The sequence below is a fragment of the Tinamus guttatus genome, unplaced genomic scaffold (genome assembly GCF_059628265.1).
Source record: "Tinamus guttatus ecotype Peru unplaced genomic scaffold, ASM5962826v1 Tinamus_guttatus_pri_ptg000227l, whole genome shotgun sequence".
Lineage (NCBI taxonomy): Eukaryota > Metazoa > Chordata > Aves > Tinamiformes > Tinamidae > Tinamus > Tinamus guttatus.
In genome coordinates, this window is record NW_028288761.1 from 2,866,077 (window position 1) to 2,880,692 (window position 14,616).

Genomic DNA, 14,616 nt, shown 5'->3' on the forward strand with positions numbered 1-14,616 from the left:
CTTCAAAGTGTAAATGCTACCCTTAGTCTCAGATAAATAGGGTACAACATTAGAGTCACCACTATCGCATTCCTAACTCCTGTCCTCTTATATAAGAATGCAGACATGCCCCAGGGCACACACATAAGGGGAAGCACATACTTGCCAATGCAACAGCTAGTTCCTCATTTAGCTTGCCATGAAAGTACAGAGCTAGCCTCCACGCATAACAACTCCACTTAATTGGAGGTTTTTGTAGCCCTTCTACTGAAGAGATGCAGGGCTGAATCCTGGTGATTTTCACGCTGGCATCTTGAACTTGGTACAGCAGTGTGGAAGCCTGGCTCTTCCTTCTCACACTTTTGCCAAGAGGGGCCAAGCTGAGAGCCAGAGAGTTTCTCTACTGGAGGAGCAAGAGCTGATTTATTGCCTCATAGGTGTTAACTAGACCCTTTAGGATCAGAAGGAACAGCCCAATATATCCTTCAAGAAGGAAGTAACCAACCTTCAGAGGTAATATACAGTCATCCACCTTTGTCTTTTACCAAGTTGTCTGTCCATGCTTTGCTCTTTCCATGTTACTCAAGCATCTGTTAACATAATTGCAGACCATCTGATTTCATTTTTCCTCAGAGAGATACAAAATCTGTCAATTCATGAGATGAAGCATTTAGCAGCCATTGGCTGGTAGCCATCTTGGTCACTATTTCTAGTACCCTGTAGCATGAGTACAAATATATCGAGTTCATAGTTACTAGCATTAACAGGGGCTATTTTCAAATATGAGGTGAAAGCCTTGGGTTTGGAAAGTGCAGGGTTATTATAACTGAGTGGTGCTTTATTAGCAAAGCTACAAGATAGCCCAATGCTGCTGAAGCCAAGTCAACGGCCGCCTGAGGGTAAGAATTCCAAGTGGCCTTGGAGCTTGTAACCACTGACAAAGGATGGGCAGGACATCTGCAGTAAAAATTTTTCTTGGAAAGGCCAGATACAGCAAACTAGAACAAACAGTTTCATAAGCAGTTATGTTGAACACCAGGAAAAGCTTCAGACTTTAGTGAAGCATTACTATCCCATTTGAAAATTGCCTTTGTTCTTTCCATTTAAAATAAATCTGTTTTTAAATTTACAAGTATATTGCTTTGGCTGAGTGACAGTATTTTTTGAAGCAGAAGAATATACAGATTTTCCTATGGGACACTTGTTTTCTGATGAACACAGCATGGCACTAATAATAAAGGAGTTCAAACAAGGAGCTGGAGACAACTGCTTGTTGTCTCCATACAACCTCCATACTTCAGACAGAAGAGCTAATAGCTTGATTAGAGAAGTAATAAAAACTAAAAATACTGATATACCTTTACAATCCATACACATATCACCTGGGAAGGCCTTAAAAACTTATTTAAATCCATAGTGCCTCTGTGAGGTAAGTCCCTATTTGGGACCTTACAAGAACAGGACAGTGCAAGCAGTCAGCTGAAAAACTATCTAATCCAAATTTCTTTGTTCATACTACCTCAGGTTTTAGCAGGCTTTCAGTGCATCCAAGGCAGGACCTGCCAGTAAGTGCAGATTCCAGGAAGCTTTCAACTGCTCAGAAAGGTAAGAAATACTGAATTCAGTCCAATTCAGCACAAAAATCTCCCCAAATAGGATTTGGAATTGGAAAAACTGATTCTTATTTCTTCCAATTTTCCTGCAAACAGGACAGGAATAAGAGGCAGATGTTTGCACCAGTGTTCCTGAGAGATGGAGAACCCAAAAAACATACACCTTCCCTTGCTAAACCATTGACCAATATTCTCACAGAAGAGAAACTCCTTGCATAAGGAGGCTGATCATAAGCAATAACTGCAGGAGACAAATTTACACATCATGTCACTGAGGCCAAGCACTGACCACACCTCATGTGTCAAGTACAAATCAAAAGTGGAACTGGATATAAAACTCCAATAGTGTCCCAAAAGTGGAACCAACATGGTCCTTACCAATGTTCTCCAAGCCAACAGTCCACCACAATCACTTCAAGACAGAACACAGCATTAATGCAATGATTTGTTTGATTTGGATCATCCAAATATTCTGTATTTTCTGGGCAATGATCTCAGGAGAAAAAGAGCAGTCCAACACTTACCTAGCCTTTGAGACTGATGAGCAAGAACCTGTGCTCCACACGAATATAAACTCATTTGAGTGCTGGCAATTCCAGCTTTTATGGTGCTGTAAGACTGACCAAGATTCTTCCAGACTTATTGTTCCCAAAAACCTTTAAATAAAAGGGGCATTTTATGTAGTGTATATGTATATACACACTGAAGTATGTGTTTAACAGACCAATCTAAGATTTCCTACTGTTCATCTCTGACTTGCACAGCCTAAAAAGCATTGCCAGCACTGGAAGACCCTTGTTTATACAAAGCTCAGCTTTAGCCTCAACACCCTGTTCTCCATTTCAGACAGCAGAACATAAAGCTTAATTCTGTACTCAGCTTAAGGATATGCCACAGAAAGGAAATTTTATTTATTTATTTTTTTTAAAATCAAACATGGTGTTTTCTTACTATAAAGAAACATTCTTTTGTCTTCCTGTATTGCCTCTGACTGCATGCTAGCATTGCTTCAGTATAGAATACCTCCAACTTTCAGGCATGTCTTCACTATTTCTAATAATCTTTTAATCAAAGGTGGAAAATTCAACCCTAGCTTTCATATAACTCTTGTTATTCTCAGAAGTTGCAAGTTTTTTTTTTTTGTTTTTTTTTTTTTTTTAAAAAAGATGCACTATAAATATCACTTAGAAATGAAAATCTGAGGCTTAAGCTTTTTGGGATGAATCATACAAATAAAATTACCTGCGTCTTTTAAGTATCTGGTGTTACCTTCATTAGTAATTGGAGGTGTTTCTGTCTAACCACACAGCCACTTATTATACACGTGCTCAAGAGTCATTTAAGAGATGGAGCGGATATTCTTACTTTCAAAGATATTCTATAATAATCTCAATACAGGTAGTAACAGAGGTCTGTACTACATAGTCTGTACTCAAAGGAAAACATCTGCTTTTCAAGTGGTATGCAAGCATGAATAGCAAAGACAAAATAAATCATAACTGCTTGGTATTTTCTCTTTAAGCATTACTTTGGAGCAATATAAGATGTCTTGTTTAAACATTTAAGTAGTTAATAAATGAGGTCTAAAAACATTTAGATGTGTCCATTATCATACAGGCACATTTTTATTGTGTTTTCAATTAGGTAAGGCATTAGAGGACCTAAATTTTGCCTACTGACCAAATTATCCATTAACTTATATAAGTGCAAATCTAAAGCAGCTCCATGGGCTTTATTCCAAATATTGACTGGAAGAAAAGATTCAGGACAAAAATTGTCAAACTTCACCGATTTCTCCTTCACTTTCTTAGACAGAAATTAAATGGCTATATTTTACAGTACATAGTTTTTCCATTGTGACACACTAAAGTGAATAAAAAGTGTAAAAATTAACAGCTGCCAATGTTATTAGCTGAAAGCGCATGGTATCAGTCAATAGGCAATACTTGAAAACCAGGAACACTGACAGCTAACTAGGATGAATTTCAGAGGACAGCAAAATACCTAAAAGCGCTCCACTTTACCTTTCAAAGTTCAAATATGCTGGAAGTGTTACACAAAGCAGGTCTTGAAGAAGCTTGTTCTGCTGTTATACTGCAATGGTTTGTATCAAATTAGGAAATCCAAACCTTCCTTTACATATGTATACGTGATTTTTTTTTTTTTTTTTTTTTTTTTTACCCTCCATACCCTAGGGAGCTACTGGCTTCTGCATTTTTTCCCCACTTCACTGGCATTACAGCTGTTTCCTCTCTAGTTTACAGTATGTTAGAGTCATTTACATTTTGAAAAGCTAAATTTATTTGGGATTATTGTAAAGCATTAGTGAAATGGATACCTTCATACTGTAGTAAGTGCATTACATGTAAGAATTCAACTAAAGGAGGAGCCAGTCATACTGGCTATCCTTTCTTAGTTAAAATTTCAGGAAAAACACAGCCAAGTCTCAAAACAAAAGTAGTCTCAGCCATCTGAACATATTTGGGGGTTCTTAATTGTTTTCAGCAATCCATTGCTGAAGGATATTCTTAAAGTTTAGACAAGTTTTATACTAAAATCTGTCCCCCAATATGCATTCAGGATTGCACATTAATAAAATATAAAGCTCTGAGGCCTGTAGAAGTTTATTCCATTGCTGAATCGCATGCAGGATTTTTACACTGCACAGCCATATGCATTTTTCCTCCAGTCTACAAGTCATAGCTACATTTCAGCTACAGTATCTGGGATCCAAAACTTCAGCACCCCAACTGTGATAAAGACTCACATATAAGAGGGTGTAAGTATGCAAAGGGGAAGAGAAAGGGGCAAGGACTCAGTTCAGAACATGCTTCAAAGTTCACCTTTTCAGAGAGGACCACAGCAGAAAGAAAGTTGGCTGGAAGAGACATCAGGTGGTCTCTAACCAAATCAGAGGGACTGTCCCAGCACTTGAATACATCCATCCTACCAATACCCTCAGGCTGCTGCATATAGGATGGAGTATCAGCAACAGCATTGTATGTCAGAAGCAGCATGGACTTCAAAATTTAGTTATGGTTTGTTCCTCCTGATGGGGCCTTCTTGCTTGCCAGGCTTTTAGAGATGGCATTAAACTCAAGGAAAGGTTTTTATATTAATAATACATTATCAGCAACTTAGAAGCAAAGACTTTCCTCTCTTATGCTAGTAAAACATTCAGTATTTCTGATTTTTCATAAAGCTTCCAAGTAGTAACATTCAATAAATTAACATTAAAGATAAATAGCTAAAAAAAAAATCTAAACCAGTGGTCAATAGAAAATAAACTATAGTTTTTAAACTCTAAGATCAACAATTTTCCAAATAGAAAATGCTATTCCATACTTTGACTGTTCCTTTTCTATACTATTAAAAAGTATCTTCATTTCTAAAAAGCATACATACACACAGCCTGCTCTTACCCATGTGGCTCAAAGCATACTGCAGCGCTGCTCCTAGGTCTAACTCCATTAAGCAAATAGCCATTATTTCAAACCACAAAATCCCTAACTGGAAGATGACAACACAGTAAATATACTATTTAATTCAATCTGTAGAAAAAAAAATGTAGCATCCACTGTATCCTGCATAAATATCCAACTATGAAGTTCATTCAAACTCAATAAATCAGCATGATTACTTGTACTCCCTTGATTGGTATAAAGCCTATAAGCAAGTTTTTTCTAAGAATTTGCACTATTAACAAAAAAACCATCACTGACAGGAAAATAGTATATTGTTTCTTCAAACATTTTAGCATAATAACATCATTAATCTTTATATTTTCAGTGAAAATATTATGCCTATCAGGAATATTTTCCATTGTCAAATTGCCTTTTACCATGCTAATAAACACCAAAGTCTGCTTATAAAAAAAACAGTTCTCATTCATAGGTCAAAAGGCACAGACTAAAATAGTTTCTGCAACTCTCCCTAAATAACTGGCTTTTGCATATCAAGTTCCATGGCACATTAGAAATAAATGCAATTCAGACAGGATTTGAATAGTAGAATAGATAGAGGAGGAAGATAAGAATAGATAAGAAAAAACTTGCTGTAAGATAAGCCTCATGAAAAATAATTTGAAGTTTTTTTTTTTTTTTTGAGGGTGGCCCTAAATGAATTAATAAGGAAGCAGAGTTGTATGCAGGTTGCTACAGCATAGCCAAGTACTCCAATATTTCCATCAGCTCTCAAGCAACTCATGGAAGGAAGGTGGGGGAATTCAGCTGCTTCTTGTTTATTTTTATAATATCCACATGACTAAATCCTCCTCCCATTTTTACAACAGTTAAGCCTCTAGCACTAGGGCCCTCTTTCCCCTTTGCCTTTATAAGGGGTAAAATTGCAGGTATAAAGGTATAGAAGCACAGCCATTCACTTTTCCTTTTCTCCATCTCACTCTCAAGCCTAGAGTACACAGCCACTTCCAGGAACACCATGTCCATTTGCTGGGGTCAGACATCTTACAGGTCTGGTCACACACCATCCCCAAGTTGTAGGCATCTACCTACAGTATTTTAGCAGTCACCAATGAACAGTTAATAAAGGCAATGCCGACTCAGTTATCAGCCTTCTAGGTGGCAGCATCTCCCAAGCTTTGCTGGTTAGAATTACTTGCCAATCTCACACAGCAGCTTGAGTTCTTGCCTACTTTTGAGTCCTCCCAGGACATAGTTTTTGTGCTGCATTTAATATGACTTCTAGCATCTATAACAGGAACAGACACTTCACCTGCTCTCAGGCATACATTATAGAAAAAAATATGCCAAAATGCTCACTTAGTACCTCAGTTTTCCTGCATCTTTCAATGGGATTGAGCCTGAGGATGGGAACAAAGTACACAGCACCCCTCTCCAGGAAAGTAGAAATCCAGCCTTAAGGATGTGAATGCAATTCTCCTCAACTGTATTACAGCCAGTATGTGTATGGAAATTCACAGTTGGGAAGGGGGGGGGGGAGGAATAAGATGTTTGTACCTCCAAGTATGCTTTTTTGTGTCAAATTTCAAGCAGTCAGTATGAGAACTGGTAGCCTCAATAATATGTCCTCTAGCACATGTTACTACAAAAGGTGGAGAGTCCAGCTATGTTGCTTCGGAATATAAGCTCCTCAGAGGGTTCTGATTGCCTTGACCAAGGTTCAAATACTCCCAAAAAGGTGAAACCATTTTACAGAAGAAAAAAAAAAAAAAAAAAAAAAGACTATGAGACTGGTTGGCTCATTTCCATTATACAGAAGAAACCAAAAAATACTTCTGCAGGATCCAGACTTCATAGAGACCTGCATTACTTCAAAACAACAAATATTTGTAAGCAGACAATAGCTAGTACAGGTTTACAACTCAGACATATGTAACACATCAGGATAACTCATCATGCAGAAGGCTTTGATGCGATCTTCCCCAATAGGCTTAGGACATGAACTACTGCAGGGATCACTAAGATGTTTTTCTTTTAACAGTGCACAGCAATTTCCAGAACTGTATGTTCTCATTTGCACACCTCTTCATCCACGAAGCCTGTCAGCTTTCCTACCATTTGTTGTCTCTCTTGTTAAGTTTTGATCACAAGTATTCAAGGTGAAGACACTGTCCTTTCCCCATCTCTAAATAGGTGAACATGACATGCTGAGAGCTACACAGACTGCTGACCCACAATGTTGGGTCTGGCCAAGGAGACTTCCGAGCAGCTCATGTAGGGAAGAGATAGTTCAAACCACCAGAAAATATCAGAATGCCAAGAGGCCAGACCCATTTGTCACTCCCAGGAGGAGCACTAGTAGGTATGTCCTTACATCCTAGGTAGGTAAGCCATATCTTAGTATCATTTTATAAGACATAATTTAAAGGCCTAGACACTGCATAACCAGACAGCAAGGCTGAGGCACTCCTCTAAAATTAAACAAAAAGCCAGCTCCCAAGCCTTTGTGTCTAGAGTGTTTGAATCATGTTCTTCTCAATATCAGCACCTGGGACAGTGACTCCGTGGAAATGTTCTCCGCAGACATCTCCTCAAAGCCCTGCTGCTTAGCACTTTCTAAGTGAACAAAGTTGTAGGCCAGAAGCTCTCACCACCACCATTCAGCTCTGAGCTGTTACTCCTGCAGGGAGACCCACTTCATGGAGGATCCCTCTTAAAAAGGGCACGACTACCCAAACGGAGCAGGACCATAGCTCAGAAGCAGTGCTAAGACTACATGCAGATGCCTCTGGGGCACCCAACCATCTTAGTTTAGCTTCCCTTTCCCAGTATTACAGGCAGATGGCTTGGCAAGAACTAGTCTTGCTGTATTTCCCAGCTAACAGCATGTATCAGGTGCTGCCAACAGTCTGCCCTGCACCCAAGGCAGTGAAAACTCACCAGGGTCCCCACATTCTAGCACTAATCTGCAGGGAGAAGAAAACACCAAAGAAATGACTGGGCCTTGCAGAAGTGCCCAGCAGATAGCACACCCCCATTTCCCATAAAATAGGCATCTTTTCACTTCTCTGGAAGGTGAAGACTTGGGGTAATATGCCTTTTTTCCCTTACCACAAGAAAGGATTTTTCCCCTGGGTTCAGTATTCAGAAAAAAAAAAATATAGCACCTTTGGATAAAGTCCTCCCTGCAGCAAAGCCTGCAGTCCCTTTCTGCTCTGTCCAGAAGCCCAGGGATGTTTTATACTGTGTGCAGCTTGACTCTTGCTTGGCCAAATTCTTTTGCAACCTGCAAGTCTGAACAGCATTGTGTGGCCTTCCTTTCCCAAAAACCATCTTTCTGATGGTGACTGAAGAACCTGGCAAATGACCAAGTATTCTTTAACCTCCACATTAACTATTGTTAGCTTTGGCAAAGCTCTACTCCTGAGATGTCTGGAGCAGTATCGCTTACTGCTGCAACCTACAGGAACTGCTGTAGCAGCGAGATTCAGCAAACAGGGATCAGAGGCAGCCCAGATCTCCCTTTCCCCATGGCCAAATAAACTTCGGGAGCAGCTACAACTCCCAAGCTTTTCACAGATGGAAAAGGTTTGCAGACAGCAGACATGCAGAATGGAACAAGTCAAAGGCTTAAGTTAAGACAAGGGCAGATGTTGCCTTTAAGCTAAGAGTTCAAGGCATCTGCCATGGTATCACAACACACCTCAAATCCACAGAAAAATACACTGGTTGCACCACCATCTCCTCTGGCCCACACCAGGACTTTTACCTGCACTGTTACTGCAACAGTCTGACAACTGCAGTCCTTACTCCTGTTCACCACTGCATAAAAATCTAGGGTGAATCCCTAACTAGTACGATCAGTTATAGCTGCACTGAACAACTCAAGACCTCTCCTTACAGAGGACTGTGGGCTTTCTGAAGCAGCAGCCACAGACAAACAAGTTGTCCTGGGATAGCAAATCCTTGACAGGAGCCTCCCTACCAGTCACCAGCAGCAGTTAAATTCAAGGGCTGGGAGGCAGGGTTTCTTGATCAGACTTTGTTGCTTTATATAGCACACTCTCCCCGCCTGGTATCTGCATAACGCTGAGTTTGAAATGTTCCAAGATGAACACAGAAAGAGCAAGAAATGGGAGAGGGGCTGCAAGAGGAAGTATTTAGAGAGGGATGACATCTGAGCAACACCATACCGAGCAGTGTATACGCAGCGGTCTCTTAATCAGAACATCCAGGACAATGTGGCAGCTTGCTTAGTAATTAAAGGTAACCAAGTATCTCTGAGCTATGCAGTTGGAAATGCTTCTTATATTAGTCAAACAGCTGAATATGTGAAGGGTTTAGGTTTGTGCCTTGCCTTTGGGGATAAGCCCTGCATTGTGCCTCACTATACATATATACAAAATAAGTCCCTCTCCTGTATTAGATCTGCACACCATCAGCCTCTTCATGCTTCTCCAGCATTACAGTATAAAAATTAAATGACAACACAATTGGATCCTCATCCTGAGTAGACTTGATCTGCCTTCTCATTTTTCTACTGAGATGACAAAGTTCCTTGTGCCTTTCCTCTAAGGTCATCTCTACTTTAGATTCGTCCCATTCCAGTCACTTGATTTCTGCTGAGTTTGTTCCAAATGACTCTTTCCTCTGCATGGTAGATACCCAGAGTCTTTATTCCCCGCTCCATTCCCAGTAAAGAAAATCTCTAGTAAGAGCAAACTACTGACAAGTTTTTAAGAAAAAATAACTCAAGGTGATTCTTCCATTTATCTCACTTCCTCGATAACCCTTTTACCAAAGCCAAGAGCCCTGGAACGTCGACTGCTGTGGTACACATCTTGCAAATAATAAACATAAGTATCAGTGGCCTGAAAGGGCTGCCTTGCTTAGCTGGTCATTCATTCCCAGCCTGCAACTTCATCATAACAGATCCATTCACATAACATGGGAATTTGCTGACCCTTTAGTAAGTGCTGTTTTTGCCACCAGTTAGGTTGATATGTTTTATATTCTTTTATTTTATTGCAGATATAAGCTTTCTTAGCTGTGCACAACTCCTCCCGTTAAATCAGTCCCATCAGAAGTTGCACAGAGCCTCTTGCCTGCTTGTGTAGTGCATGACAAGGCACATAATGTGTTATTTTTAAGTCACAGTTCATTTGTTTCACATCATGCCACCTATCAGTAGGACCTGCACAAAGGGTATGTGTGTCCCATCTCAGGTTATCTGTGAAACCACTGTGAAAAACTCCCAAAAAATCATGGCTAACATGACTCCTTTCAGCTTTTGATCTAAATCAAGTCTTTGCAGATGCTTTATTTCCCCCCATCCCTCAAAAACAAAAAATAAAAAGGCACTTACCTGTGCTCAAGCTCTGGTAATACTATTGATCACTGCCCACAAGCCACTGTACTTTATAGGACATGCTGCCTCCATATGATTGAAATAGCTTCCTTCCTTAATCAGCATATAATCAGATATTCCCACACAGGAGAACTATAGCCCTGATTGACAAGTTAGCTACAAAAATAAACCTGAGGTTTAAATATAGCTTGCTCAGCTCCCTGGAAGGTAGGTAGTATTGTGTTATACAAGTCTACCATCATTTTCCTTGAATTAATATACTCCATATTCTCCCTCTGCTTTGATCTCTATCAATTAAATAGCTACCAAAATTGTGTTATACAGGAGAGCTAGCAGCTAGGGTTAGGTTGGAATTACAACTACCCTCTCCACTGCATGGCCTGACTTATCATCAATATTTCATTAGCAATTAACATTTAGATTTTTGAGTTCATGTACCAGTTGAATATATGATGCCTGGTGCAATTGTAGAGGTAGGTAGGTAAATAAGTGTGCAAGACTAAGCATACATATAGAAAAAAATCTATACGCTCAGCAGGGATGGATGTATCCAAATTAGATACATGTCTCCCTGTATGCAAATACACAAGCTAGACAGACAATATTTAATGATTCCCTCTTTCTAGGGTGGGCAGCTCAATAGCACAATACTCATTGTATTTCTTCCAATCTATCAGCATGTTCTGATGTGTTAAATATGCAGCATAATGAGGGCATAGCTCTGTAGCACTGCTCTTCTAATTTCAGGGTGGGGGGAAAGGGAGATTTTTCTTAAACCATTCTAATTATGAAATGCTTCTCATCTGTTTAAAAATGCCCCCATTGCTGACTACAAAACGTGGGATAGACCTAATATTTATTATGCAAATCCTTAGCATTAAGAAAACAAATCGCCAACTAACATCTGCCTACAATAAACAAACAAAATCCTCACAACACTCCCTACGCAACTGATTGAATATCGGCCCCCGTGAGCTGGGCTGGGGGAGTTGAGGAGGGAATCGCCCAACGCCACTTCCCTGCCGGTGCTGCAATGTACCCGGCACATCCTTGCGAGGCTGCTCGCAGCCCGGTCCAGCGCACAGAGCCCGAGCACTGCAGTGCTTTTGTTCGCACCCCTGCCGCCGCCGGGCCACCCACCTTTGCCTTCCATTGCGGAGCCCGGCGAGCGTGGGCAAGTTGCGGGAAGTTGCAGGGAGATGCGCTCCCTCCTCGGCCGCTCTCGCCGCCAAAAATCCGCGCTCGCGGCTGCTGGGAGAGAGACAGAGAGCGCGCGAGCTCGCCGGAGCCGCCGGCTCTCACCCCCTCCTCCTCCTCCTCCTCTTCCTGGGGGGTTGTCTCAAGCCTGGGAGCCGCAGCCGAAGGACAGCGCGTGAGCAGCGGAGCCCGCCCGCGGGGGCGGCGCGGCGGGGCCGGGCGCGGGAGCTGCGCGGGCGCGGGAGCCCTCCCTGCCGAGCGCCGCTGCGGGGGCGAGTGGCTCCGCGGCCCGCCGCGCTGCTGGCGCCGCCCGCATGCGCGCGCCGCCCGCGCCCGCGCACCGCCCCGCGTCACCGCGCCCCGCACCGCGGATTTTTCCAGCGCCGGCCCCAGGCGCTGCAGGGCCCCGGCGCAGCCTCCCCGCGCTGCTCACCTGGACGAGGTGCCGGGCCCACCAGCGGCCCCCGCGCTCGCGGCGAGGAGGCACCTCTGGGTTATGCAACACAGCGAGCGCCTGCTGCCGTGTTAGCGCCCACTTGGAGCCCTAAGGGATGGCCACATGCCTGAGTTCGGCACCTAAATCATCCAGCCCCTGGATACATAACAATAAGATGTCATCTTTGCAGTGTGCGCTGGCCAGGCTGATGCCTGCACACTGGCCCACTACCACAGGTGATACATGCACACACTTTTGCACATGCCCTGAAACAAGCCCACAGAACCACAAACCTCAGCTTGATTAGGGCAGAAGGGATCGCTCAACTCTAATCAACCTCCCTGTACCCAACAAGCCCAGCTGAGCCCATGATACCTGCAAGGCTGGACAGAATCTCTCAGGGAGATGCCCAGGCTAAGCTGGAGGCCTTCCCTCAGCATGTTATTTCAAGATTACAGTGACTCATAAAACATTCACCTATGGCTATTTTTTGTTTGTTTTCCTGTTTTGTGCATCCACCTACTAGAAGCAGCAAGCAGTGCTCTGCTAGCAAGGAGCTGATATTCATACCAGAGTCAAGTTGCTTCTACATAGCTTGCCCACAAGGCAGGCTCCTTAAGTTTGTCATCCCTGTAATGACATTTATCCAAATCTGAAATCATTCCTGCAGTTCTCACCTATTGTTTTTGACTTTAGTATTGTGGGATATGCAAAACTCAATATCAGCTTCACAAACATCATGCTTTTTCTTAAGTTATTACTAAAACAGCAGCTCAAAGTATCCATCATGCACCCATATGGTACAGACTGCTCCTGCACTTAGTTTTCTAAACACAGAAGCAATTTTGCTTTATTCCTATTGCCTCTTCACATAGTGTTTATATTCACCTTCTCACTTGCAACTCAATACATGGGCAGTTGTTACCTAGGGTTTAAGCTCTTGTACTCCAAGATACATTAACCCATCTTGCAGGCACAGTGTACATGTTAACTTCCCCAAAATAATTTAGGATGGGGAAACATCACACACACAATTCCATCTTAGTCCATGCTCCAGGCAGCTCCCAGCAGCAATATCTGCTCTAATCTGTCACCATCCCACAAGCTGACATGTCACAAGTTTGAGATCATACAAGTCCAAGAAAGTGCCCCTGAGAAATCAACTAGACAGCCCAGCTTGATGAAGGCTTATCAGGTAAAAATCATTTAGAATTCAATCACTAATAAAAATTTGACCTTTGAGTCAAATCACAACTTTCTTCCATTTCTTCAGTCCTGTTTCATTCATTGCTATGGCTTTACCTGCCATAAGTGCTGAACTGCAATGACAAACCTGCACGAAGGGTGAAACTTCTGCTTTTTCAGGGGCAGACGGGAAGCTCTTTCAAGGTATATTGGTTCTTACTAACATTCTAAAATGAATTGAAAACATATACTGAAATGCTCAAAGCTCTTATGCCTTTTTGAGGGGAGTGGAAAGGGCAGGGAGGCTGTTTAACAACTGGATACAAAAAGTTAACTCTACCACAAAACTAAACAAAGCTCAAGGAACAGACTTTTAGTAACTAGTTCTCCATTTTTCTGTGATTCTAGATTGACCACTGACAAAGTCATGTGGTTGGAAAAGACAGAGAGGAATTAATGAAGTTGTTCAGAGTTGTGCATGGCATGGGAGGAAGAATACAGCTCAGGAACCAGGCAGCTCAGAGAACATTAAGGTTCTTAGCAGAGTTCCAGAACAACTTTTAACAGGAAGAAGCAAGAAAGCACCCGAACATTTACAGTACAGCTGGGCTAGTTACCAAGAACAATTTGAGACAGCATCTGTAATGCTAGGCACTGGACCAGGAACCAGGAGCCTTTCAAAGCTGTGCACACTGGAAAGCCAGCAACCATCAATAATTCAGTAGGAGCTGGGGAAGTTCGTACCTGCAGGCAACAGGCTGAGCCCCACTGCCGCGGGAGTACATGAAGACTGAATTTCTCAAAGGTATTTTTTCCCACTGCCCTGAAAGAACAATTTTCCTTGTTTAGATGCTTGCAGTGACTGCCCAGAATGGAGACTGCCCAGAATATTCTCTCTCCTTTCACCCTTACAAAAAAAAAAAAAAAAAAAAAAAATCAAGGCAGTCATGACATGCTCCCCTTATCTGTAAAGGAAGGTTGCTTTGCTTTATTTCCCTCCCCCTTTCAATTTTGAAGTCATCTTGATGGAGACAGACATAAATCAGGAGTTCAGAGGCCTCACCCTTGGAGAACAAGACAAAGAACATTTCTGTTAGTTTTTACTTTTGAACTCTTGAGCACTTCTTTCTTTCCAGTAACAGTAGGTAAGAGCAGAGTTCAAGACAGCCAGAAACAAAAAATCCCAACCCTTCTATCCACACAATCATTTCCAATCACAGCTTATCAGATCTTTCTGGGTCACATCTCCCATGCCAGTCTCTCAAAGTTCATGAGTCCATCACAAGGTCATAAGATCTGTGTTCTTAAAAGAGTCATCTTAAACTCTCTATGCAGAACAGAGATGCAGTGCCTTGAAGACTCCCTCCCACTCCCCCTAGTACAAAGAAGCAAATCCAAGTGAACAGATCCTGTGGA

The 14,616-nt window shown here is 42.0% G+C and overlaps 1 protein-coding gene across 1 annotated transcript in view; it reads right to left on the reverse strand.

Annotated features, from left to right (window-relative positions):
• FGF12 (fibroblast growth factor 12) overlaps positions 1–11,682 on the reverse strand; it is a 210,099-nt gene extending 198,417 nt beyond the window's left edge. The window contains exon 1 of the mRNA XM_088525538.1: positions 11,523–11,682. Within this exon, the coding sequence (XP_088381664.1) occupies positions 11,523–11,535 (13 nt within the window). The 5' untranslated portion in view covers positions 11,536–11,682. The remainder of the gene's footprint in view (positions 1–11,522) is intronic.
• Between the last annotated feature and the right edge of the window lie 2,934 nt (positions 11,683–14,616).